The sequence below is a fragment of the Prionailurus viverrinus genome, chromosome F1, assembly GCF_022837055.1.
Source record: "Prionailurus viverrinus isolate Anna chromosome F1, UM_Priviv_1.0, whole genome shotgun sequence".
NCBI classification, from domain to species: domain Eukaryota; kingdom Metazoa; phylum Chordata; class Mammalia; order Carnivora; family Felidae; genus Prionailurus; species Prionailurus viverrinus.
Window position 1 is genome coordinate 9530928 of NC_062577.1, and position 27113 is coordinate 9558040.

At 38.5% G+C, this 27113-nt stretch overlaps 1 protein-coding gene across 4 annotated transcripts in view; it reads right to left on the reverse strand.

Annotated features, from left to right (window-relative positions):
- Positions 1-1168: 1168 nt before the first annotated feature.
- CCDC181 (coiled-coil domain containing 181) overlaps positions 1169-27113 on the reverse strand; it is a 29921-nt gene continuing 3976 nt past the window's right edge. Inside the window, exons 2-6 of one of the 4 annotated variants that reach the window (XM_047840724.1) lie at positions 25791-25930; positions 21795-22742; positions 10265-10411; positions 4171-4322; positions 1169-1805 (exon numbers count right to left, since the gene is read on the reverse strand). In XM_047840724.1, coding sequence (XP_047696680.1) covers positions 1646-1805; positions 4171-4322; positions 10265-10411; positions 21795-22742; positions 25791-25907 — 1524 coding nt within the window. In that variant the 5' untranslated portion in view covers positions 25908-25930 and the 3' untranslated portion in view covers positions 1169-1645. Of the gene's footprint in view, positions 1806-4170; positions 4326-10264; positions 10412-13596; positions 13855-21794; positions 22743-25790; positions 25931-27113 lie in introns of those variants that run through there. The other 3 variants (XM_047840723.1, XM_047840722.1, XM_047840725.1) reach the window with 3 other exon arrangements.

Below are 27113 nucleotides of genomic sequence, written 5' to 3' on the forward strand. Positions count from 1 at the left end.
GACTAAAACCTTTCCTTTTAAGATCAAGAACAAGACAAGGATGCCCACTTTTATCACCACTATTCTACACTATACTGGAAGTCTTAGCCAAAGTAATCAGTCATGAAAAAGAAAAGGAATCCAATTTGGAAAGGAAGAAGTATAACTCTCTCTATTCACAGGTGACGTTATCCCATATGTAGAAAATTCCAAGAAATCTACAAAAACTCTAGTGCTGATAAATTCAGCAACATTTCACAGTATATCAATGCAAAAATTCATTTGTTTGTTTTTGCATATACAACTCAAAAGCAAATTAAGAAGACAATTCATTTGCAGTGGAATCCAAAAGAATAAAGTATCTGTAAATAAATTCAACCAAGAAGGTGAAAGACTCGTACGGTGAAAACTGCAGCAATGTTGCTGCACTAAATGAAAAGACATCTGTGCTATTATGGGTTGGAAGGTAATTTTATTAAAATGACAGTACTACCCAAAACAATCTATAGGTTCACTGTGATCGCTATCAAAATTCCAACAGCCTTTTTTGTAAAACTGTTGTGGAATATTCAAATGTTAAGTTGCTTTGTATCATTAACGATAACTGTAAACAACCCAAACTAGTTATAACAGAATTTTAAATTATCTGTTGTATGCTGAAAGTGCCATAAGAAGTTGAGACAGGATTCGATGATTCTGTGTTTTCTCATTTAGGGTCGAGTGATTAAAGTACGAATACCCAGTTGACGAGAGCCGTGTCTTTTAAAGCTTTAACAGAACTCCTACACTGATTCTCCAGTCTCCAATCACACTTGTATGGGTGCCTTTGTCCTCCACCCTTTAAATGCTCGTACGCATATTGAGTACTGTTCCTCCACATGTCAGATTCCTGTATAGTCTTAAATATTTCACCATATCTACCAAGGTATGTAAACTTTATAACATGCCTCAGAGAAAAGATTTTGCAATCATGCAGATCACAACCTGTGAGCAAACCGCTCCCCTCTATACTTTAGTTTCCTCATCTGCAAAACAAGACCAGTAGGGTTGTTACGAGGATTAAAGCAAATGATTTACGTAAAGCATCTCCAACAATACCACGTACACCATAAACTCTAAATAAGAGCCAGCTAAGTTTGTAACATACCAAAATTGGATGCATAATTACTATCTTCATTTTGTAAAGAACATGAGGAAGTAAGCCCACCCTATTCCTCAGCTTTTGCCACAGCTATTCAAACTCAAAGTTGTCATAGGCAGGATTTTGTTTAAGGCCTTGAACCAGGCTTGTTTAAGAGGTCACTACAGCTTTATGAAATGTTCTATTGCCATCTTTTTTTAATAATAAGACCAAGAATAGAAATTTGTCCCTTTCTTATGTTCCTTCCAGCTAGAAATGCCAATAAATTACAAGTAAAGGAATCTAGCGTTCATTCGTTGTTCAATTTGTTGCACGGACTACGGTATAACACAATACAGCAATGCGAGGGAAGAAATTTATTTTGTTTAGTGTTAAAAAAAAAAAAAAGATAAATTCACTGTCAGTATCACCAAAAGATAAATAGCATTTCCATAATTTCGAGTATGACCAAAGCACACAGGCCATTAGAAATGATACACAAAATTCTGAGGGTAGCAGCTTCCAAATGAAGTATTTAAGATACTTTCAATTGTAATGATCAGTAAAACGAAAAGCTTTGGCTTCTGACATATGTAGGTGGCTCTGCAATTGTTTAGAATGCTTTGCTTCTAGTCGGAGCTGTCTAGTTCTTTCTCTGACAGCTTGTTGCTCTGCTAGTTTTTCGATCCGTTTCCTTCGTAGCCATCTGTAGAAAAAGATATGATCAGAACTGGTGAGTATAAACCTCTCTTTTGCTGTAAAGTTACTACTGCAGGCTATTAAAGGAAATTGAGTTCTTTACATTGAAATGCTATAGTCACAACAAAAATTATTAAAGTACTAACTGAAAAATTTCAGACTTATCCCCTATGATCACACAAGGAAGCACAGTCACATTTGCAATCAAATACTTAAAATTAAGTTCCTCTTACAATGAAACTGCCAGCTAAAAAAACTGGGTTTTTAGTAATAAATACAATATTTCACATGTGATAAAGGTCCTATTCTTTTTTTTAATATGATTTTCCAAGCAATCAAGTATTTGATAGATTCCAAATAACTTATTTTTTGCAACTACCTGTATTCTAAAACATGGCTCAGTTAGGTTAAGAATACCAACATACAGAAATATTGCCTTACCACTTGCAATGAGCACTGGGTGTTGTATGTAAGTGATGAATCACTGAATTCTACTCCTAAAACCAATACTGCATCGAATGTTAACTAAAATTTAAGTTAAAAAGAAAGAAAGAAAGAAAGAAAGAAAGAAAGAAAGAAAGAAAGAGAAAGAGAAAAGAAAAGACAGAGAAAGAAAGAAAGAAAGAAAGAGAAAGAAAGAAAGAAAGAAAAGAAAGAAAAAGAAAGAAAGAAAGAAAGAAAGAAAGAGAAAGAAAGAAAGGTTACCTCGTTCTTGGTAGACATTAACGTGCTCTATGGTGAAGGAAGAGTCCACATTCTAACCAATTTGAATCTATAACCTTGCTTAGGTAAAATAACCCCCAAATAACTGTATACACACATATGAAAGTATATATGTGGTAAGCGTGTGTATACACACTTGTTTTCAGAAATAACCCTAAACAACGAAATAACTGTGTCAGAACTGAATAGACTTAAGCATCTAAGCCAAGGTTGTGTGGTCCTGAATTAGACACTACTTTGAGCAAATTAACTGTAGTCATTTAGGGGTCAATTGGGAAAAAATAGGATTCTGGACTGGGTATTAGATGAGATCGTCAATAAAAATAAGCAGATTACAGAACAGTATAACCAGTATGATCTCAATTTATATTTTAAAATTATAAATGTACGTATAGAGAAAAGATATGCACTAAGGTACTAACAGTGATCTCTGGGTGATGAAAATGTGACTTTTCTGCCTCCATTTCCACAATGCACATTTACTGCTTCTGTTATGATAATTACATATGTTAAAAAAAAAAAAGGAAAGGAAGAAAGAAGCATAGAAACAAAGACAGAGACAGCAAAAAAGACAGGAAAGAAAGGAACTTCAAACAACCGGACTCATTCCCTCTCCCAAGGCCTGCTGGCAAAATTCTGAAACCAGGTCTGTTTCCTCACAATTAGTCAGGTAATACAAAGTATCCACCAGGTAACTGAAAAGATCAGGTTTGCCTTGAAAGTATGTGTCCAAAATCTCTTTTTCCATTTGGTTTGTACAGATCTTCCTCCTCAGCCTGTCTTTCTTTACATAAAAATATTTCTTGGGAAATGCAACTCTTTATTCAGTTTTTCTGAGGAGTGTATAAGAGAAGCTGTAAACAGTCTTTGGTCCATTTCTCTAAGAAGTGAACAAAATAACAAATAAAATAAATGGCAGGCTATCAAAGGTTATCAGACTGGTGAAATATAAAATAATTTGGGTATTGAAAATATCTTGAAGAGGGGCGCCTGGGTGGCTCAGTCAGTTAAGCGTCGCACTCTTGGTATCAGCTCAGGTCATGATCTCACCATTCGTGAGATTGAGCCCCACATGGAGCTCTGTGCTGACAACCCAGAAGCTACTAGGGATTCTGTCTCCCTCACTCTCCGCCCCTCCCCCATCTCCAAAAATAAATAAACATAAAAAAATAAATAAACATAAAAAAATAGAAAATACCTTGAAGAAAGAATGGTATATAGATACAATGCATAGTATGGAGCTAAAGAATTTTCTCAGGTTTTAGAAGTGTGGACTTGGGGCGCCTGGGTGGCGCAGTCGGTTAAGCGTCCGACTTCAGCCAGGTCACGATCTCGCGGTCCGGGAGTTCGAGCCCCACGTCAGGCTCTGGGCTGATGGCTCGGAGCCTGGAGCCAGTTTCCGATTCTGTGTCTCCCTCTCTCTCTGCCCCTCCCCCGTTCATGCTCTGTCTCTCTCTGTCCCAAAAATAAATAAACGTTGAAAAAAAAAATTAAAAAAAAAAAAAAAAAAGAAGTGTGGACTTAAAACTGAATAGATATGTAATATAAGCAATAAAATATTTTGTGGTATTTTTTTTCCAAGCTTTCTTGACGATATAACTCTACAACGACTGTGAGAAAAGGGGAAACATGCCCTGCCTGTGACTTACTGTTTAAAGGCCCTTTCGCGGCCTTCGGTCCCTTTAAGGAAGAATAAACATTCCTCCTGCTTTCGTAGTTCTTCTGTCTTTCTTTCTCTCAGCTGCTCTTCGTGCTTTTTTTTAAGCCATAATCGAAAAGCTTGTTGTGGATCTCTGTTTTCCTGCTGATTACAAAAACAAGCTTTATTTAATTTTCAATACACCAAAACAGCTTTTTGAGGCCCTGACTATAGGACCCTACAAGAATATGTGTTCCACTCATCAATTTTTCTTAATAATGCCAACCTCACTACCTGCACTCCTAGCATCCAAACAAAATATATCGCCTTTGACTCGCACCACTGATTGCCCGCTGTCAGAAAACCCAACACTGTATTCATTGCCATCCAGCGCCTTTCAAAAGTCTTATTGAGGTAAGCAATAAATGAAGAAGGTTTAAGTGCAGTGATTTGCAAACTTTTCAATGATGAGAGCCCTTTGACAAGTAAAGTAATTTTTCACACTGGCACAAAAAATAAAACAGGGTTGAAGAAAGATTGGGATAGGCAATATGAGTGGAGTTGAGGTCTTTGTAGCAATTCCTGAAGGAGGAGCTCCCTGGAATGCAGTTGGAAAACTAATGATCTGACACTTCTGTTATTCACCCTTTCTTTTAAATTCTGTCTTTGTTTTTAGCTTTTAAGAGCATCTAACTACCAAGCTCATCTCCAAACTGTAACTACTCTTATGGAGGGCGGCCATAAGGATTTGCAACCATAAGAATTTTCTCATCAGGACAATAGCCGTGATGATTTTGTCATAAGTAAAAGCCAGTGGGAGTAGCTTATTGTATATACAGTTCCTCAAACTTCATGATGGATCCCATCTTCAGGGAATTTTCACAGTTGAAAGAGCTCTTCTGTGAGAGAATAAAGAAAGCAAAGGGACAGATGTGGCGTGAGGGGAAAGCACGTCGCATCCTATGGATGCCTGGCTAACACGCCAAGGACCTTTCCTTTATGTATTCATTTAATACTTTCCCCGAACATGAGCTCTATGATACAGAGCATACACTTCTTTCATCTTGCATTTTCCTTTATCTATCACTCCCATTGCCAAGTATGTTCCATTTTAATTTATATAATTTATGTAACCTAGGATCTTTGATTTGCAATGCTGAAGTTTGTGAAGAGGACCCATGGACCTAAGGATCATCGCTGAACACCTAGAAGCCTGGGAAGGGCTGGAGATGACTAAAAAGGGTTCATGCTGGAATTTGAGATCAAGACAGTCAAGGATTCAGAGGTGACCAGGATTTACTGGTATCTCTGTTCATTTATTCATTCAGCACTTACAGCTGTCTACCACATACAGTATATACAGGCACACTGGTACGGGGCTGCATCGGTGAAAAAACCGAGGTTCCCCCTCCTCCGTATTCTGTGATTGCACGACACGGTAGTCCTCGTCACACGCAGCTACTTAAATAAAATTTAAAATTCAGTACTTCACTCACATTAGCTACATCTCAAGCACTTAATAGCCATGTTGTGGCTAGTGGCTACTTTACTGGACGGCACAAACAGCATTTCCATCATCACAGAAAGTTGTACCGGGCAGTGTTACTCCAGATGAGAGATGAAAACAGAGGATCGATCGATTGATAGGTCAGATTCAAAAGAGAAGTATGGTGAGGAGAGAGAGAAATACGGGGGAGGTGAGGAGAAAGATGGTATGTAGACAGAAAGAGAGGGGGTAAGTTATTGGCTGTCTGGAGGAAGGGTATTTCAAGCAGTGGTAACAGTAAGAGCGAACGATCTGAGAAGAGACTGTGCTTGGTATGCTCAATAAACAGCAAAGAAGTGAAAGTGAAGCTATGGCAAAGTGGCTGGAAAGAGGTAGGAGACGAAGTGAAAGAAGGCTATGGTAGGCGACGGCAGGAACACTAGGCAGGTTTTATTTTGAGACGAGAAGCCACTGGAGGTTTCTAAGCATAACGGACACAATCTATTCTGGGGATTCTCTCTCCCTCTCTCTGCCCCTCCCCCACTCATGCTTGCTCTCCCTCTCTCTCTCTCTCTCTCTCTCCAAATAAATAAATAAATAAATAAATAAATAAATAAATAAATATTTTTCTTTAAAAAGAAGTTCTGAATTGTATTCTTTAAAAACATGAACCATGGCTGAACGTAATTTATTTCAAAAAATGTTCATGTTAAAAGGCATCATGGTTATGTATTTCCCTTCGGAATTTTTTTTTCTTGATTTGAAGTCTGTCTCAAAGATTAACTTTAATGAGAAACCATATCATAAATGAATCATATTCTCAAGAACTTTTGTGAATTTTGTCACTTTGAGTTTGGACGCTTAACTGACTGAGCCACCCCCAGTTCGAAGTTTCTATTATCCCCAAGTAGGACACAATAGAACACTGAAGCGTACGTTTATTTTTATAAATACCCTATAAAAATATTATGTTGGGCTGAGTGCCATGAAGCCTGAGGGTCCACCATCCCCTGGGAAACTGCAGGCAGTGCACTCACAGCTGTGTTTTTCTTGGTCACTGAAACGTTCGCTCCTCTTGTCTGCAATACTTTTCAACATTACAGCAATGTGCTGTGCCTCTCCCCTCCCAAGCCTGAATTCCCCGCTTCCCTCAAAAATTTCCCTAGTTTCTCCCTTGTAATTCCCATTCAAAGATATAAAAACTCCTAAACATGTCCATTCTCACAAGATACCGAAAGGGCCCTGGACTTAAACCTCCTGTGTTACCCAAATCCGGATTCTCCCCCAAGACGCAGTTTTCCTCTCCCAAATAGACTCTGCATTTCCTGCCAAACTTCAAGTACTTCACAGGTCAGGTGCAGAAGTTAGGACACACTCCTTCATACTCTTCAGAACTCTATGCCTCTACTCTTCTAATTTTTTTTTCAACGTTTTTTATTTATTTTTGGGACAGAGAGAGACAGAGCATGAACGGGGGAGGGGCAGAGAGAGAGAGGGAGACACAGAATCGGAAACAGGCTCCAGGCTCCGAGCCATCAGCCCAGAGCCTGACGTGGGGCTCGAACTCACGGACCACGAGATCGTGACCTGGCTGAAGTCGGACGCTCAGCCGACTGCGCCACCCAGGCGCCCCTACATTTGTTTATTTTTGAGAGAGAAAGTATGTGGGGGGGGGGGTGGAGGGGGCCAGAGGATCCGAAGCAGGATCTGTGCTAACAGCAGACAGCCGGATGTGGGGCTCAAATTCAGGAACCGTGAGCCCATGACCTGAGCCAAATTCAGGCACTTAACTGACTGAGCCAGCCAGGCGCCCCTGGAGACGTATATTCTTTTTTTTTTTTCAACGTTTATTTATTTTTGGGACAGAGAGAGACAGAGCATGAACGGGGGAGGGGCAGAGAGAGAGGGAGACACAGAATCGGAAGCAGGCTCCAGGCTCTGAGCCATCAGCCCAGAGCCTGACGCGGGGCTCGAACTCACGGACCGCGAGATCGTGACCGCGAGATCGTGACCTGGCTGAAGTCGGACGCTTAACCGACTGCGCCACCCAGGCGCCCCTATGCCTCTACTCTTCTAAGTAAAGCCACACTCATCTGACATTTACACCATTTGGCTCCCTTCACTTCACGACCTCTGGTCATTCGACATCCAGCCTCACAGAGTTCTCATTTTCTCATCTTCTAGGCCTTTCTCCAGGGCCCTTGACACCCAGTCCTACAGCCACAGCCACATCCCCACAAACTGGGGATGGAGGGCGGCCATTAGTCTTTGAAATCACTGATCTTCTCATTCTCCACACTAGCCATAAAATATATCTCTCCAGTCACGTTTCAACAGCTTCACCTGGATGTTTCGTAGGGACCTCAAAGTCAACAAGTGAAAAACTGAAATAGCCATTTCCTCCACCAGTGTGTTACTCTCTACTGCTCCAGTGAGTGGCACCATCATCCACCGAGCTCCTCAGAAGAGAAAACTGGTGTATTCTCTTTACACCTCATTCTCCCTCACACACATATCTAATTCATTACAAAATTCCTCCAGTCAGTATTTCAGAACATCTTAAATGACTCATATCTCTCTCCCTCCCTTTCTCCCCCTCCCTCTCTCCCCCTCTCCTGTTACAATTCTAGCCCAAGTCACTATCCTTTCTCCCTCATCTACAACTACATCTGCTTTTCAATTGCTCTCCCCACATCTGCTCTTGCCCCCTTCATTCAGTTATAATAATTCAGTCAAGACTATAAACAGAAAATTCACAGAATATACACACGGTCATATGTACTCATGAAGAAAAATTAAGAAGATAAACCACATAAAGTGTTAGTCAGGATGTGGTAAATATTCGCCTTACACACTGCTGGAGGGACTATCAATTGATATGACCTTTCGGGAGGTTAATTTTTGCACAGTTAACTAAAAATTTCACTCTGGACACCCAGTGAGTCATAGATTCCACTCTTCAGAAACTCTCCTAGAGAACGAACATGTTCACTACAGCATTGTTAGAACAATATCGGAGCCAAGCTGAATACCCACAATTGAGGATTTAATAAATTATCTCTGAACAGAATACTATGCAGCTACTTGAAAAGAAATATCTAAATGTGATGACCTAGAAATAGTCTCTGAAGAGTTAAATGGAAAAAAAAGCAAAGTGTATCACAAAATTTTGATTTGTGACACTGTAAATATAACTAAGACTTGGAAGACTTGCACACACTCTGAAAGTGCGTATCACTAGGAGATGAGTCAGGGGAGGGCACAGGACTGAATTTTCAATTTTTTATTTCTATGCTTTTTAGAAAAATTGGTAGGGGTAGGGACGGTTTTTTGCTTTGTCTTTGGTTTCCTGTAATGTTTAAAATTTTTAAAAACTAAATAATTTGGTGGCTTTAATTTGTTAGCTTTCATGTAAGATTTAGATGTATCTATTCTTTAAAAAAAATTTTTTTTTTGAGTATAGGTGACACACGATAATGTCACATTACTTTCGGGTGGATAACATAGTGACTCACCCTCTCTAGGCTCACCACAAGCGTAGCTACCATCTGTTACCACACAACACTATTACAATATCCTGTACTGGATTCCTCATGCTGACCCTTTTCTTGCCATGACTTATTCATTCCGTAACAGGAAGCCTGTACTTCCCATTCCCTTCACCCATTTTGCCCATCCCCCTACCCTCACCTCCCGGCGCTGGCAACCACCATTTTGTTCTCTGTATTTGTAGGTCTGACTCCTTTGTTTGCTCATTTGTTTTGTTTTTCAGATTCCACATTATGTGTGAAAGCAAACGGTATTCGTCTTTTCTCCATCTGTCTATATGTCTATTGTGTTTTTTTAATTTTTAATGTTTTATTTATTTTTAAGATAGAGAGAGACAGAGCATGAGTGGGGATGGGGCAGAGAGAGAGAGGGAGACACAGAATCCGAAGCAAGTTCCAGGCTATGAGCTGTCAGCACAGGGCCCGACACAGGGCTCGAACTCACGAACTGTAGGATCATGACCTGAGCCAAAGTCGGACGCTCAACCGATTGAGCCACCTGGGCGTCCCTATTGTTTTTTATATGTTTATTTATTTATTTTGAGAGACAGCACAAGCATGGGAAGGGCAAAGAGAGAGGCAGAGAGAGAACACAGGGCTCCATCCCATGAACTGTGAGATCATACCCGAGCTGAAACCAAGAATCCGGTGCTTAACCGACTGAGCCACCCAGGCACGCCATATGTCTGTTCTTAAGTAGACCCATTCTGTAGAGTTTGTGTGTGTGTGTGTGTGTGTGTGTGTGCGCATGCGTGTGCGTGTGTGTATGCACGTGTATGCTATCTTTGTCCTATTTGAATAGCAAAGTTATAATATCCTGAAAAAACATATTGGTAGTTTTCCATTTCCTGTGCTATAAAAGTCTGAATAAAATAGGACTCATTTGATTTTCACAGGCTTCTTAGAATTTAATTGTAAAGTCATCTGTACGTTGCATCTTTTGCAAGGATTGCTCTTGGACCACTTTTCCTACTCTTTCCATAGGTTCTTATTCTGATATTCTCATTTCTTCCTGTAATTCAGCTTTCATATCTGTATCAACTTACATTTCATAGAGAAGATTTACTTACTCTGCTATTCATGTCTTCGATTTGCTTTGCTCGCTGAATTCTCCTCATTTCTGTGACCTGCTCTCTTTTCTTTTGCAACCATGCTTTAAATACCATGTCATTCTCTTTTTTCTTTTCTTTTTCTTCTTCTATTTTTCGTTGTTCTTCCTGGTGGAAAGAGTTATCAAAAGACATTCATGAAAAACTAATAAAATTGTATATGAGTTATCAGAGTAGGGAGATATATTTTGAGATCTGAAATTAGCATTCTCTGCTCCTAAAACTTTCCATCAGAAAATTGGGCTTCTCCAAAAAAAAAAAAAAAAAAAAATAGGGACTCTAATTTGCTTAGGAATAAAATTAAGGTTTATCAGATAAATGAAATTGGAGAGATAAATTCTACAATTACATAGATGTACAATATATGCATGCTGTTCAGGAATTCCTTGAATCTCTCCTTCATTTCCTGGTTTACTTTTGGAATTAAACCCCTCAAATTGTAGCTTTGCCAAAGAAAAAAAAAAGGCCACCACACTCTAGAAGCACTATATGGTGTCTACAGGAGCATCATAAATGTTTGAAACATTTTTACATTATTGTTAAATTTGTTAATTGTGATAAATGGCATTGTGGTCATGAAAGAGAAGGCTAACATTGTCATTTAGAAATATATATTAAAATGTACAAGTGAGCAATAATGCTCTACCTAGGACTTGCTTTAAACATACATCAGCCAAGAAACAAAGGAGATGAAGCAAATATGCCAAAATCTCAATGACTTTCAAATCTGGGTGATGGGGACACAGAGATTAACCATACCTTCATATGTGTTTGAAATTTTTTATTACACTGTTTAAAAATATTTTTCAACTAATATATATTCACAAAGTAACATTTTTTGTTATCAGAACAATATTTAGACAGTTAACTACAGGAACAAAATGAATTTTTTATATGAATTATTCAATGAATGTTATAAAAGGAAGTTTCTTAAACTTGAGGAGGGGTACTTAAACCAGTTGTGTAGAGCTATAAAATAGTCACTAGGAGCAAAGCGGAGCATGTCAGGAACATATCATAGTGAAAATTGTACTGAGCTAAAAGTTAGGAGATCTGAGTAGCAAGCATGCTGCGATTGTACTATGTCGATTGGGTCAAACCACTTAACTCTGTATTCTCCTCTACAAGATGGAGTGAAATTAATGAGCTCTCAAGTCTCTCCCAATACTAAAATTTTATCACTTAAATGAACTGAATTATATAATCTATGCTTTTTTTTTTAATTTTTTTTCAACGTTTATTTATTTTTGAGACAGAGAGAGACAGAGCATGAACGGGGGAGGGGCAGAGAGAGAGGGAGACACAGAATCCGAAACAGGCTCCAGGCTCTGAGCCATCAGCCCAGAGCCCGACGCGGGGCTCGAACTCACCGACCGCAAGATCGTGACCTGGCTGAAGTCGGACGCTTAACCGACTGCGCCACCCAGGCGCCCCTATAATCTATGCTTTAATTTTCTTCAAATGGTGGAATTCAGAGTTCTTTCTTTACATTTTAACAATATTGCAAGTCTTTCTAATTTCTTTTGATTGAACAAAATGTAAGAAGGAAAGAAAATATCCTATCCAATAGACAGCACAGAATGTCTTTTAAAATACCGATATACTGGAAAGGTGTGTATAATTTTGTGACAGAATCCTGGTGATACTCGCCTTTTAAAAATACGTACATAGGGTGGCTCTGTCAGTTGAGCATCCGACTTTGGCTTCAGGTCATGATCTCATGGTTCATGAGTTCAAGCCCCACGTTGGGCTCTGTGTTGACAGCTCAGAGCCTGGAGCCTGCTTCAGATTCTGTGTCTCCCTCTCTCTCTGCCCCTAACATCCCCTCTCCACACCCCTCCCCTGCATTCTGTGTGTGTCTCTTTCTCTCAAACATTAAAAAAAAATTTAATAAACATATTTGCATATATGTGAATAAAGACTGAAGATTTCTATTTTGAAATACCTATATACTATTTTCTAAGCTCTAACAAATGCTTATATAAAAGGTGAATTTATCACAGATTAAAATTTACATTTATTTGTAAGTTTCTTTTTACAAGAAGGACCTTGGGTAATGTAAAAGGTGAAATAAAATGGATTCACCTTATGTCAAGGAATTTTAAAATGGAGTCAGGGGCCATTAGGATGTGGGCCTTATGCAAGTCCTCACTGGGTATAATCATAAACTTTTGAATTGGGCCAAACTACCAATAAAGCAAGGATTCTACCAGTACCCGCAACCTGCTACAGTAACAGACTTTTTCTCAGCAATAGCCTTAGCCACCAATTATGTGTAGCCAAGATTAGTTTTCTACTGTCAACGCCAAACAAAATTCTTTGTAAATAATGTAAAGAAGCATTCTTTTTTTGCCTCTAAAAACGCTTGACTTTTGTGCCCTAGTGGACATAATTTGGATTGCTACCCAAATCTCTACTCCCCAAATTGCAATTCTGAGACCTGAAATAGTAAGTGCTTTTGTTTTGTTTCAGTTCTGCCTCTTTTCTCAGTTGATGATGTCTTGCATCAATACAGACAGTATGGTAAGATGATTATCTTTCTGGAGGAGCTTTTAGCTATTACACAGAAGATATCAGCCAAAGTACAGATAATGCAGTTGCCAAAGAAAACAAACAAATGATGCACTTAGAATAGATACAGTATAGCAGCTCAACTCAGCAAATATTTTGTTGGGTATAAACAAGGAAAGCCTTCCCCTGAAACCAACTAAAAAATATGAAAAATCCTTAGCATTTCCATACAGTCTTGAGCAAGCATATAAGTAATAAAGACCATGCCTTGAGCAAGTGCATAAACCAAGGGAAATTTAGTTCTGAGGATCCTGACATGAGAAAAGTGCATCTCGGCACCAAGAAAAGAGGATCAAAATAAAAACGAAACTATTTCTGAGTCACACCAGTTCAAGATTACTCAGTCCAGTAGTGAAAAGACACTGAAACTCTATAAAACCTCTCATATAACATTTATAGAAATATACAAATGCACTTACACATTTGTGTGTACAGCAAACATTATTATAGTTCATTCTCAAATGTTATTTTGTATTGTCATCAAGTTTGGCGTTAGCAGATCCTTTTAAGTACTGCTATAAACCAAGCAAACTAAGTCTGCGAGTTACAGTTCAGATATTAGTGGCCAAGCAAGCTAAACTTTATTTAGTATGCATTTTTTCAGATTCCTGCCTGAGCATTCTATAGGTTATAAACCCTTACTAACTTTGTTTTTCACCTTTTCCTGCTAATATGGGCTCCTTATGAAACACCAGAAATTTCCTTGATAATTTCCTACATAATTCCTATACCATTTCTCAGTAGACACCAAGAAAATAGATTTTGACTCCTATTTTGCTCTAAACAAGTTGAATGATTTTGGTAAAGTTAATTAAACTTCTAGACTATAGATTTCTTGTCTGTAAAAGGCTCTTTAGGGATTCTTCTAATTGTAAAATTCTATTTACCTGTGATCCTGCTGAAGTTTGGCCTTTACAGTCAGATATTTTCTGGTTCAGCTTAATATCATCAGGTATCCAGTAAAACAGAGAACTGGGGCACTGATTTAAGTCATTTAGAGAAAATTCACCAGTTTTACTACCTGGAGTTTTCATTAATAAAACACAGTTTTATTCAAGAGCTATGAAAAAAAGATCCCAAATGAAATAAGCATTGCTAAGAGAGTCACTCAGAATGGAGTGGAAAGGCTTGAGGAAGTAGGACCAATGCAGGTCTCTCCCTGCAGTTCTCAGTTCTCAGAACAACGGGAACTTCTGACTCTTGCCAACTGCAACCAGAACTCCTCCTTCTACTTTGGACTGAAATAGAGATAATGTAACACCTGTTAGCTAAATAGTCAATTGTGTATTAGATAGTTTAAACTCTGCCCCCACCAATCATAATTCTTTCAAAACAAGTTACATGACCTTGTGGGTTTTGTCTTTATAAGCCTGCACTCCCCACTCATAATTCAAAGCACTGTCAATTTTGGTTGACCTGTGTTTCCCGGATTGCAATCCCAAAAACTCCAAATAAATGCTCCGGTTGCTTCACAGCCTCTTCTTCATCAACATTACTGGGCATAGCTGGTAGGGTCTCAAGTACCCGACCTCTGTCTCCAGTGTTGCCGTGGATTTGAGTCAGGTACCAAGAGTCCATTGCACTCCTACATATCCTTGGTGGCTTCAAGTCACAGTGATAAATCCTCTTGGTCCTGAACCTCCCACCTTGGTCAAGGTTCAGGCCTTTAATTGGATGTCCTCTGTTGCTTGCTTCTGTCCTCACTCATTTTTGAGGGGAGGATTCCATCTTCACTCATTCTGAATGGAATATTTGGGTTTCAGGTTCTTGGTAAGTACTCAATTATGGGAAATAATTTTTTTTTAATTTTTTTTAATGTTTATTATTTTTGAGAGGGAGAGAGACAGAGACCAAGCAGGGAAGGGGCAGAAAGAGAGGGAGGCACAGAATCCGAAGCAGGCTTCAGGCTCTGAGCTGTCAGCACAGAGCCCGACGCGGGGCTCGAACTCACAGACCGCGAGATCACGACCTGAGCCGTAGTCGGCTACCCAACCGAGTGAGCCACCCAGGCGCCCTGGGAAATCATTCTTCTAAGGAGCTTCTAATATTCAGCCCCCTATTGTAACTCCTGCAGTATTTATGTTAAGGAATATGGTCTTTCTTGCTGTGAATTTTTGCCCCATTGGATCGAATTACCCAAGATGATTTAAAACTTCATTGGTCAAAATGGACACTTTTGATGTCCTACAGCTAGTTTACTTGCGTGCACAATTGGCAAAGGCTTATAAAGACAACCAAATGGGATGCCTATTTCAGTTGGTACCTGGGGGGTTTCAAACATAGTCAGGATTTTAAAAATCTCGTCTTTACAAAATGCCATTTCTAAACTAACTGAAGCAAACAGACACCTTTAAAAAGACCCATCCTCTCTGTCTCAGGCACCGTCTCGTTCCCTTCCTCCTGCTTTGCCTCTGGGCGTGCAACAGCCCTCTTGCACCAAGGACCTGCCTCTGGGGCCATCTTCCTCCTTCCCCCTGTACCATCTGTGTACCCTCCTCCACTTCCTCATTCCAATTTTCTTGCCAGAATTCCGGGGACAGCTCTATAAGGATCTTCACAGCACACAAATAAAAATCCTTAGTAAAAGACTTTGGTCCTCTGAGCGGTTAACGCAGATTAACTTAGCAGGTAACTTGGGTTAACTAACTTACGCAAGTTAGTGCATCTTCCAGAAACACAATTCAGATCCGCTATTCTTTTGAGAAGCGCTTGAATCATGCCTGAATCACGGTATAAATTTTAAAATGAAACCATAAGGTTTCTGTCTATAGTTACCTATATGTTACATATGTCTACATATGTATGTGACAGTGATGTGACATTTTCTAGCTCTGATGGCACTGTCAAAGTTAATTTATGAAAAAGGTCCATTTAATTGGATTAAAAACAATGAAGTGCTTCCATAAATTAAGTACTCAAAAAATTCCCAGAAATACAAAAACCACTAACCCAAATCTTTCTCAAGTTCACATGATCTGAGACAATCCTTGATAAATAAATGCTAGTTTAATGGAGAACAAACTGCTGGTTACCAGAGGGGAGGTGAGTGGAGAACTGGGTGATACAGGTGATGGAGACTGAGGAGTAGACTTGTGATGAGCCCTGAATGTTTTATGGAAGTGTTAAATCTCTACACTGTATACCTGAAACTAATATTACACTGTATGCTAACTAACTGGAATTTGAATAAAAACTTTAGTAAGAAAATAAAAGCAAAAAATGCAAGTTTATGTTTGCTGATTTAGTAAAAACAGGAATGTTTTCAGGGTTATCAGCATCACGATGAGGCAATGGAGATACACAACTTTTTCTACCTGGGTTTACTAGTCATAAAAGCTCATGCTATTTCTGTTTCAAAATCTGTCAAGAAAAGAAATAGCTTAAGATGATGATTAGCTGTTTAGTGTTTTAATCCAAGTATAATTACTAAAAGCAAGCAATCTAAGTAAATTTAAAGGAGATCAAAATTTATGCTGAATTAAACTAGATAACAAATGTTCATTAACCACCTAAATCATTTCAAAATATATAGCATAACATACTGAAATATTGATTGCTAAACCTAAGTTTATTTAGTTTTGGCTTTTAAATTTTTTTTTACAGAAAGACAAAAATATATAATATTTAGGTCTATTTAATAAACAAACCTATGCAAAAAAAATTTAAATGACTAGGAGGGGGATTATACTTCTAGAAACTATGGAATGATGAGGGGCGCCTCGGTGGCTCAGTTGGTTACGTGTCTGACTCTTGACTTCAGCTCAGGTCATGATCTCAGGGTTTGGGAGTTCAAGCTCCTTGTCGGGCCCCGTGCTGGCAGTGTGGAGCCTGCTTGGGATTCTCTCTCTTTCTGTCCCTCCCTCGTTCTCTCTCTCTCTCTCTCTCTCTCTCAAAATAAATAAACTTAAAAAAGTGACATAAAAATGATGAAATGATGAAACATATTTATAAATGTGCCAGCCCACAATGGTTTCTTAGGTTTCACTAGGAATTAAGATTCTAAGGGTTAAAAATTCTATTTAGTATTTTTGAAAGTAAAGCTACTAAAATTCAACAAGGATATAAGAAAATGACTGTATATGGAAAGTAAGAGAGGAAAAGTAGAGTGTGTGTTTTTGGTAAAAGAAGGTATGGGGAAGAAATGAATTTTGTTGAGGGAAATGAAAGTGATTTTGTCATAGAGCTGATTATTTCAGAAAGAGAAATAAAAAGAGACAAACTAAAATAGACACAGAAAGTTGTAGAAGGTTCATAGGAAAGAAGTCTTGGAAAAGGAATTTCATGTGTAATCAAGCTGGCCAAGGTTAAAATTAATGTATTTAAACTTCAGTTTTGACATCCAAAGTACACTAGTGCAAAATTTTGGTTTTCTCTGTTGAAAGGACAAAATTTTCTCAGATTGTTGGCCTGCCCTTCATAAGAGATTGTACCCAAAGTTTCTTTACTTTTAATGTAATCTGCCTAAGAAACAGAGTCTATGTTTTGTCTTTATCACGTCTTTGATGACTTGGGAAAGCTGAGTCTTCTTCTCTGTTAAGACCAGCTAAGGCTTTTGTAGCTAACTGTAATCTTCTGTATTTGTCCCTGATAATTTAGGTAAATGGATAATGAAGTATTGTTTTATAATTTTCTGTTATCCTATTGGGTCAAGTGTCCAAACATTTTGATATTTTTTACAAACTCCCCCAAATCAACTTCTAAATGAAGTCTTTTTGATCTGGAAAATTCCGTAGGACCTATTAGGTTTATTTGATATGTTAAATCACATGGGAAGCATTGTCAAATAAGAAATAATATTAAACTTTCTTTATGTAACATCTGTACAGTGTTCCAAATACTGTGTGAAATCCCTAGAAATCTGATTATTTCCTGATACAATGTTATCAGTCATCATTTTAAAATGTATGACAGGGGCGCCTGGGTAGCTCAGTTGGTTAAGCGTCTCGCAGTTTGTGAGTTCGAGCCCTGTGTCAGGTTCTGTGCTGACAGTTCAGAGCCTGGAGCCTGCTTCAGATTCTGTGTCTCCTTCTCTCTCTCTCTCTGCCCCTCCCCTGCTTGTGCTCTAGCTCTCAAAAATAAATAAACATTAAAATTTTTTTTAAATAAATAAAAAATGAAATGTATGTCATAGGGGCACCTGGGTGGCTAAGTCAATTAAGCATCTGACTCTTGATTTCGGCTCAGGTCATGATGTCATGGTTCTTGAGATTGAGCCCCGTGTCAGGCTTCACCTACCTGCTTATGATTCTCTCTCTCCCTCTCCCACCTCTCTCAACATAAATAAACTTTAAAAAAATAAAAAAATAAAAAATAAAATGTATGTCATAAAAATAAGCAACCCCCACTGCAAATGCCATTATAATGAGAATGATACTCATTATACTTAGCATCTGTCCTCCAGTAGATTAACCTTTTATGAAACCCTCTTGCTGTCTCCCCCAAATGTCATCATTTCAAACTATCATTCTCTAAATCCTGCCTTCTAAACCCTTACCTTCTGATGACAGAGACATCTCTTACCCTCTGGGCCCTTTGAAATATGGCAGTTGAATTTTATCTAGCTGCCACCATCTCAAGGACACAAATATGTTCTAGTAATGGCTTGTATGTTTTCTCACTGTGCAAGAGCCTTTCCTAGTCATGGAACTATGGCCTCAGTTCCACGGTAAATATTATTGGAGAAAATAAGTCCAAACTGAGGCATACCCTCGGAACCTCACAGTGACTGAGGGAGCTATTTCACAAAACAAATATCATAGGCCATTTGCCACATCTGGCCAATATTACAACATTTTCATTGCACATATCATCCCCAATACTCTGCCACTGTAGAACAAACAAATGGAATAATTAAGACCTCCCAACTGGCAAATCTTACTGAGTCTTTCAGTCTGCTTTGGTCTAAAGCCCTCCCCTTCAAATTATTTAACCTCAGATCCACTCTATTTGGTAAACACTAATTATCTCCCTTTGAAATCATTACCAGAACACCTATGAGGATGGCCTACTACTGAAAGGAAATCCACTGATCTATTGCAAAGATCTTATCAAGGTACTTGAAACTAATACCGAGCTCCTACAGCAATCTTTTCCCAGCACCCTTCTGGGTGACAAACATCTTCAACGTCATGATCTCCCACCTGGACATTTGTTTCCTGGAAATGTCACCCACACAAGGATGCCCTCCAACCTCACTGGGAAGGGCCACATCAAGCATTTGTTAACTAACCCCCAGGCTGCTAAACTTAAAAGCGTTGACCCATGGGTTCACAGTTCTTATTTAAAAAAAAAAAGGCATCCTCTCCTGACTGAGAGATCTCAAACTAAAAATCTCAAACTAAAAATATCCAGACCCACTCAAAATCAACAATCTGGGTGAGAAGCAGATGGCACCTGAGGTAGACAGACAGCTTTCCCAAGAGTCATGACCAGGCCTGTATATCTCACAAGAGACTCTTCCTAATGCCTCATGGCCATGAAATATTTGGAACAATCCTTGTAGCAGGCACTTTAGCACTAAAGTGCCTCCTATATTTGGCTCTTGCAGACATGCCAAGGCACAAATAACAAGTGTTCCCCAACAGACACTCGTAGCTGCAAGACCCCCCTCTTACAAAAGATTCTTTCAGCTAAGATGTGAACCACACAGCCACCCTCCTTTTGTCTGCTCAAATAAAACAGATCCCCAGTTTTCTCCTATCATGCCCTCTATACCGATAAATGAGTCCATAACCAGTTCTAAGCAGAGATGCTTTGCACCCCTACAGGACACATTTTCGTCTGCACTTACAGGGGAGAATCTTGGGCATCTGCTTGCCTAGACAGCTGGAGAATGGCAAAGCAATGCCACCTGGGATATCTAACTTCCCTTTCTTCTGTCCTTAAGTTAATTACTAAAGGATAACCATACAGGAACTAATCATAGAACTAAAAGGAGTCTCCCCGCTAAAAAAAAAAAACTGAAAGAAGATAATTATCCAGATGACAACCCCTCCGAATAAAAAGATAACAGTTGGGGGCGTTCCCAAGGCTATGGTCACCCAGGAGAGAAGAACTTCAGTAAAGGGGCCCAATTTGGGAGGATCTTCAGTTGCTGGCTTGGAGTGAGTACATGATTGGAAATCTTTCTTGAACCATCAGCAGAATTGCCAGGTTCACTGCCTGAGCTATTAGAGCCAGGGCAAGTCTTTGGATACTCTATCTCATGTTGTCCTCAATAATAGCATAGCATTAGATTATTTACTTGGGACCCACGGTAGAGTCTGCCATCACTAACACTTCTTGCTGTACATGGGTACTTCCCGTCGCTTGGAATTCGAAACTGTTAAGATTTTTAAGCTTGCTAAATCTCTAAGGGGAATCCCATCCTCTAAAACCTCTGGCTGGTTAGATTTCAGAGTCTCAGATATTTTTAGCTGACTCCTGATCAGAATTGGGACCTGGGCTACAAGTTATCTTATCACTGTTTTAATTTGTTCTATACTCATTATTATCCCACTGTCAATGCTTTTCACAGCCAATGTTTCAAATCCTGTCAGAACTCAGATAATCTTTGTTCAAAGACTCAAAACCATTCACCAGATGTACCCTTTGACTGAAAGAAAGGAGAATCTAATTGACTTCTAGGTCTTATTTCCTCAAACCTCCTTGTTATTCAGACGTGGCTGGAAAACCCTCACCTCGCATGCTTATAGAACACATCAAGTAACAACCACTATGAGATTCCACCCTCCAAGGGACATGAGGGGCCCAGAGCAAGTTGCAGGTTGCCAACCACTCCAGTAATGAAATAGGACTACATGATCACAAAAATCTGTCACTGATGTTTTCCTGCCAGAAAGATCTTGATCAGAAGGGGGAAATGTGAAGGAAGATTCAAAACGAAGTAAGCATTGCTAAGACAGTCACTGAAAATAGAGTTGAAAGAACATTGAGGAAGTGGGGCCTACGCATTGTCTCCTATTTCAAGTCTCCTGTTTCAATTCTCAGCCCACCATGATCTTTCGACTTTTGTCAATTGCAACTTGTCAACTGCAACCCTGACCAACCTGGTGAGACACATTCTTGTACTTTGGATGGAAATTGTACCCTGTTGGCTAAACAGCCTATGTGTATTAGCTAGTCAGCTTAAACTCTGCCATCACCAATCATAATTCTTTCAAAACAAGCTATGTAACCTTGTGCTTTTTGCCTTTATAGGCCTGCACTCCCAGCTCACTAGCTCACTATTCAGAGCACACTTTTGATTTAGGTCGACACTCTGCCTCCTGGATTGCAATCCCTAAGACCCCAAATAAATGCTTTGGTTACTTCACAGCCTCTTCTTAATCGACAGCACAAAACCACCATCACCATCACCACCATCATCATCTTGGATTCCATATGGAATTTTGGAAATATTTTGTTAAGGTTATTAGGCTCTATTCATATAAAACTAAAATCTCTGAAATCAAGGAATTATAGGCATGGAAGAATATGTGAAAACACATACACACATAAGTCAGAGAATTATAATCCAAATCTACCTGCTGCCTCCTAAACCCCAACAAATTTGTGCCTTCATTTTTCCACGGGACACCTGATTTTCACCTGCTCACATCAAAATTACTTTCAGCAGTCACTTCTCTGAGCCTCATCTTTAAAATGAAAGGATCAGATGATGTCATCACTGAGACCTCTGTCTCTAACACAAGTCATTCATTACTAGGCCCTGTGATCCCTCCAAGAAAGGACCAAGATAATCATGGTGTTTACCCCATAATCTGCACTCTTAATATTTAACCACTTAATCTAACAATAGAAAAACAAAACAAGCAAGCAAATCTACCCAATACTTTGAGGAACTATTTCAAGTACCACTACATTTATAAAACATGAAAATACATCCCGCTTTCAATATGATGCCCGCTTATGTGCTCACCTCTCTCTTTAGCTTTTCTCTCTTTTGTTCTAGCCGTTTTTGCAGTTCTTTCTGTCGAGAGGAAAGACAATATGTTGAGGTCACTGGAGGTGTATTTGCAGACTGTGTCCTGTGATTAGGTTTCCCATTCCCCTTACTTCGATCTGAGTTGGCAGCAGAACTTGGACGAGTCTTGGGGTTGGCTGGTGGCTGAGGGATATAAGCCAGTGGCTCTTCTGTTGATGAATGAGCAACAGCATGAATCTTTGCTATCGGCTCTTCTTTCTTGACACCATTGACACTTGAGTTGGAAGATCTGGATGACAACTGGTGAGGCTCGTTTTCTGTACTATTAGTATTAATGGGGGGCAAAACCCCCTGACTCTCAATGTCTTGTAAATTCAGAAGTTCAAACTTTCCATCTCTCTCGACTAGAATTTTCCTATCCTTGTTCTCTTCACAATTTCCATCAGTTAGTGACACGAGCACATTTTCTTGTCCAAATTCCTTGGAAATACGTAACTGCGAGAGTTTTCCAGACACACTACTTTCATTTTCAAGATAATTTTTGTAAGTATCGGTGTCTTCCAGTGGAGGAACTTCCAGATCAACTAATTTGTCTTTGAACTTAAGCTTCCGTTCCCTTTTATCATTCACAGGTTCTTGATTCTGTAGAATCTTGTTGGCTTGTATAATTTTTTCCATAATATATCTCCTTACTTCCTCATCCTCTTCCTCCTCCAGGGCTCTCTGGCTTTCTACTTTGGATTCCTGGAAAGAGTTTTCACTATCTGAATCTGATATGGGATCCAAAGGTTGAATACTCGGTACAGAAATGAAGTCATTTTTTCTTGGTGAAACTTCATCCTTCAAAGATTTGTCAGGATCAGAACTCTGTTCAGTGTGTTCTGTTTCTGTTTCATTGTCTTTTAATTCTTGGTTAATATTCTCTTCATTCCCACAAGCCATCTAAAAAAATATATATAAGGTTCTCTTTTTCAGTAAAAATTGAGACTCTTTGTCCATTTATATGTAGATAATCCAAAATGAAGTTTCATAATCATGCAATATATTTTATGAATGGGAAAATTTACATGCTTCTTATTTACACTGTGCTCATAATATTTGAATTCATATTTATGAGCATCCCAAGGGAAATACATGTGACAATAGCACTTTAGGAAAAATTTAATGCTAAATCTGAATTTGATGTTGCTAGGGGCTAGGTTAATATTTTCAAAAATTTTATGCTAATTAATGAAAGGGTAACTACAAACAGTACATTATTATGTTACTATGGTTCCTCTATAAAATCTTCCTCACTTTAAATTTTCAGAAGAAAATTTTGTTAAGTGTTTTCTCCTTATAATATGTCTATTCTTCAAAAAACTATCTTTCTCCCCAGGACCATTACAATATCAGCCTTTAGTCAAGTGCTAATCACTCTGAGCTTCTTACAATCTTTTCAGATTATCATTGCTGCCATTTTCTGCAGAATCTATATCCAAATTCCAGTCAATTTTTATCTACGGATGACATTTTCCCTCCTCAACTATCCTCTGAGGCTCCAACAGTCTATGCTAAACACCATCATAAACTCAGTTTTATATTAAAAAAGCGTAATTCCACATGAACCATAGATCAGTATTATCACATCACAAAACCTGCTCTACACCTGTTTCTAATTAAAGGCTTCTTGGGGCGCCTGGGTGGCGCAGTCGGTTAAGCATCTGACTTCAGCCAGGTCACGATCTCGCCGCCCGTGAGTTCGAGCCCCGCGTCGGGCTCTGGGCTGATGGCTCAGAGCCTGGAGCCTGTTTCCGATTCTGTGTCTCCCTCTCTCTCTCTGCCCCTCCCCCGTTCATGCTCTGTCTCTCTCTGTCCCAAAAATAAATAAAAAAAACGTTGAAAAAAAAAATTAAAAAAAAAAAAAAATAAAGGCTTCTTATCTAACATCTTTTCCACATACGTGCATATTCACCAAACAGAAACACTTTTCCCCTACGATATTTTTGTCCTTTTTCTCACACAATTCTCTCCCTCCTGAGACAATTCTATGGGAATTACTACTTGCTGCTCTCTTCAACCTCGTAAAATCCCCTTCCGCTTTTACATGCTTAAAGGTCATCTTTTCTGATAGCCATCTCTTCCTGACCTGCACAGCGTTGCCAGATGTCTGATAAGCAAATAAGCCTGGCCCATTAAAATGTCTAACAAACAAGTAAACTAAGATTTCTGCATTGTAATTGGTTTTTTTTTAAGCCGTAGTTGATTTTCTAGTTCATTCTGACAGTATCTGTTTCCTAATTATTCTTTGGTTTTCATTTTTTAAAACCCACTGCAAAAGAAGCCAAAGTAACCAAAAAATTCAGTGCAATAAAACTGCCACTTTTCACACCCCCCAGCCCTCATCCCAGTCTCTATCTCTGTCATCCATTTTTCCTGCCAGCCTCAGAGGAGGAAGTGATTATAATCACCCACAAAAATGAGTAAGATGGATGAGAGCCCTTTGTTTTGAAGCTGCCATTTCCCCAGCACCCACAATAGCCTCGGATACACGGTAGGTGATAATTAATATTTTCTGAATGAAGTAAGAAATGAAACAATGAAGCATCATCATCACTTCTCTAATTCTAGCACTCTGTGCTTTGGATCTCACACCCCTCCAGTCATGAGACTTTGGTTCAAACTGACCACTCTGGGGTATCTCTGCCTCTACTCAACCTTACTATTTTTCTGTTAAAGATGCATCGAACTCCCACTTAAAGGCCATCTCGGGAAAACCTTTACTTTTCACTCTGTTGCCTTTTTCAAATATTATCCCATTTGTCCTCTCCATTGCATAAGAAAGCAAAATGCAACTAAGAGAAGTCTGTGATGTAAAACTGCCCGTCTTCCCTTTGCTCATATTCTTTCCCTTAACCTTAAGTCTGACTTCTGTCACAATTACTTAGGTCGTTGTCCCTCTAAAGTCACCTATTCTTATAGCAGCCTTACATCTTTTCTTCATTACCTATTTATTGACGTTAATTTCATACATACATACATATGAATATATACATATATGAATATATATAAACATGTACCCACACACAAATTACATATAGATATACATACACTATATATATATATATATATATGTGTGTGTGTGTGTGTATATATATATATGTATACAGATATATATCTATGTATATATATATCTCCATGATCCAGGAACGGGTTCATTTTCCTGGATTTCCCTTCTACCTGTATGATCACGTTTAATGGGTCCACTTTTTCCTAAAGGTATTCCTACGGCTTAGTTTTGACTCTCTATGCTTTTCCTCTATATACATTCCCCTGAAGGGCTAATTCAGTCTTAAGGTTTCAAACGTTAGTCAAAAGACCATGTTTTTTGAGGATTTGCTTTATTTTCATTTATATTAAAAGGATAACCCCATGATTTTATCCAAGTTTATATAAAGTAGAAATTAATTGTACTTGTTTTTATTTTTGATGCAATAAATCATATTTATTTATATTATATAAATTATAATTTTTAATTATAACTTAAGTTTTTTAAATGTTTACTTATTTTTGAGAGAGAGAGACAGAGCATGAGTGAGGGAGGGGCAGAGAGGGAGGGACACAGAATCTTTAGCAGGCTCTAGGCTCTGAGATGTCAGCACAGAGCCGGATGCGGGGCTCGAACTCACAAACTGTGAGACCATGACCTGAGCCGAAGTCAGAAGCTCAATGGACTGAGCCACCCAGGCACTCCTATTTTTAACTATAATTTAAACTTTATTAAGTGCTAACTTAATCCCTGTTCTCTCATCTCTCACCTTAGGATACAACATATAAACTCTTAATGTCTCAATTTTCTCATCTCTAAGGTAGAAATAATGATACTTGTTCTATATATATCAAAGGAATTTGGGGAGGTTTAGACGACATAGTATATGCAAAACTCTTGAAGAATTACAAAGCACTTTGTTAATGTAATTATTAGGAATGCTTTTGGCACTTTATATATACCTCTATTATGCTGGCACCACCTTTTTCTTTCTCATTAATTAACCATTCCAGGTCCTTTTCAAAGTCATCTTCATATTCTCCACTTTCTTTTGAGTCCATATCTTTATTTTCATCCATTTTCTGTTTGTTATAGAATAATGCTGTAAGATTTAAAAAGATAAGGTATATGTTATGTCCACTTTAGGGGTAGAGTGGAGTATGGAGATTAATGTAATAGACTAACCAACACATAGAAACACACAGCATGGAACGTTCAGAATAAACATATATCTGTATACCCTGAAAGAGAGGCCTTCAATGGCCAGACATTTTCTAGATGTACCACTCTAAAAACCACCCCCCTCCACCCAATTCCTGAAATCCTCATTTACAAGGAGCCTAAAAAAAGGGGGATAAGAAGACTATCTGAGGCTTAGAGAAGGATTTTCCACATCCCCTGCCAATCGTTAAAACTCCTTGCCCAGGTCAGAGCAGATGATGCAGCTTTTAAGTCATACTCATTAACGTTGTCTAATGTCCAAATGAAAACAAATACAGGTTTCCTCAGCTCTCTGAAAGCAGAGTATTCCAAGGAAAACCAACATGGCATAAAGCAAAGAAGCAATTACAGTTTCATAAAAGCAAAAATCCTCTTCAGATTTCATTCAGTGAACAAAAACAGGTACAAATGTGGCTCTTTTGTCACAGAGAAGCGTAAAGCAAACTTTCAAATGTGGAGGAAACCTGAATATCACTTCGTTTCCTCAATTTTTTAATCCTTCTACTAGTTTATAGGGCATGGTTATAATTTGTGATCTGAGAGCTTTCAATTAAGTAACATTTGATTTTCAACTACAGTAAATGTTAATTTCCACAGAAGTCAAACTGTTTTAAACTCTATGAATATATTTTTCATTAAAAAAAAAAAGCAAAAACAAATGTGATGTCTAATACTATCCGGTAACAGTGATAAATAAATAGGTCAGGTGAAAGTTAATGTTTATGAAAATGGTGTATAAATTAAGTAATTTTTAAGAGAACAAAGCTAAAGTTATCTACAAATTGAGGTCAGTTCCTAGCCCTGCTATATAGTTTTGTCTATAATTTTTCAAACAAAAGCAGCAAATAAATCTTCACCTATGTGTCTGTATATGCATGTGAACATACCATATATATGTGTATATATGTACAGTTTTGATGAAACTTTGTTGAACACCTACAACATTCCTATATACATTCCCATAAAGATTATAAAACAGACCTATGCCCCTGAGGTGTTTCCGGTATGGTACAGAACACACACACAAACAAAACCCAGAAATTTTAAATGTAGATAAAAACAAA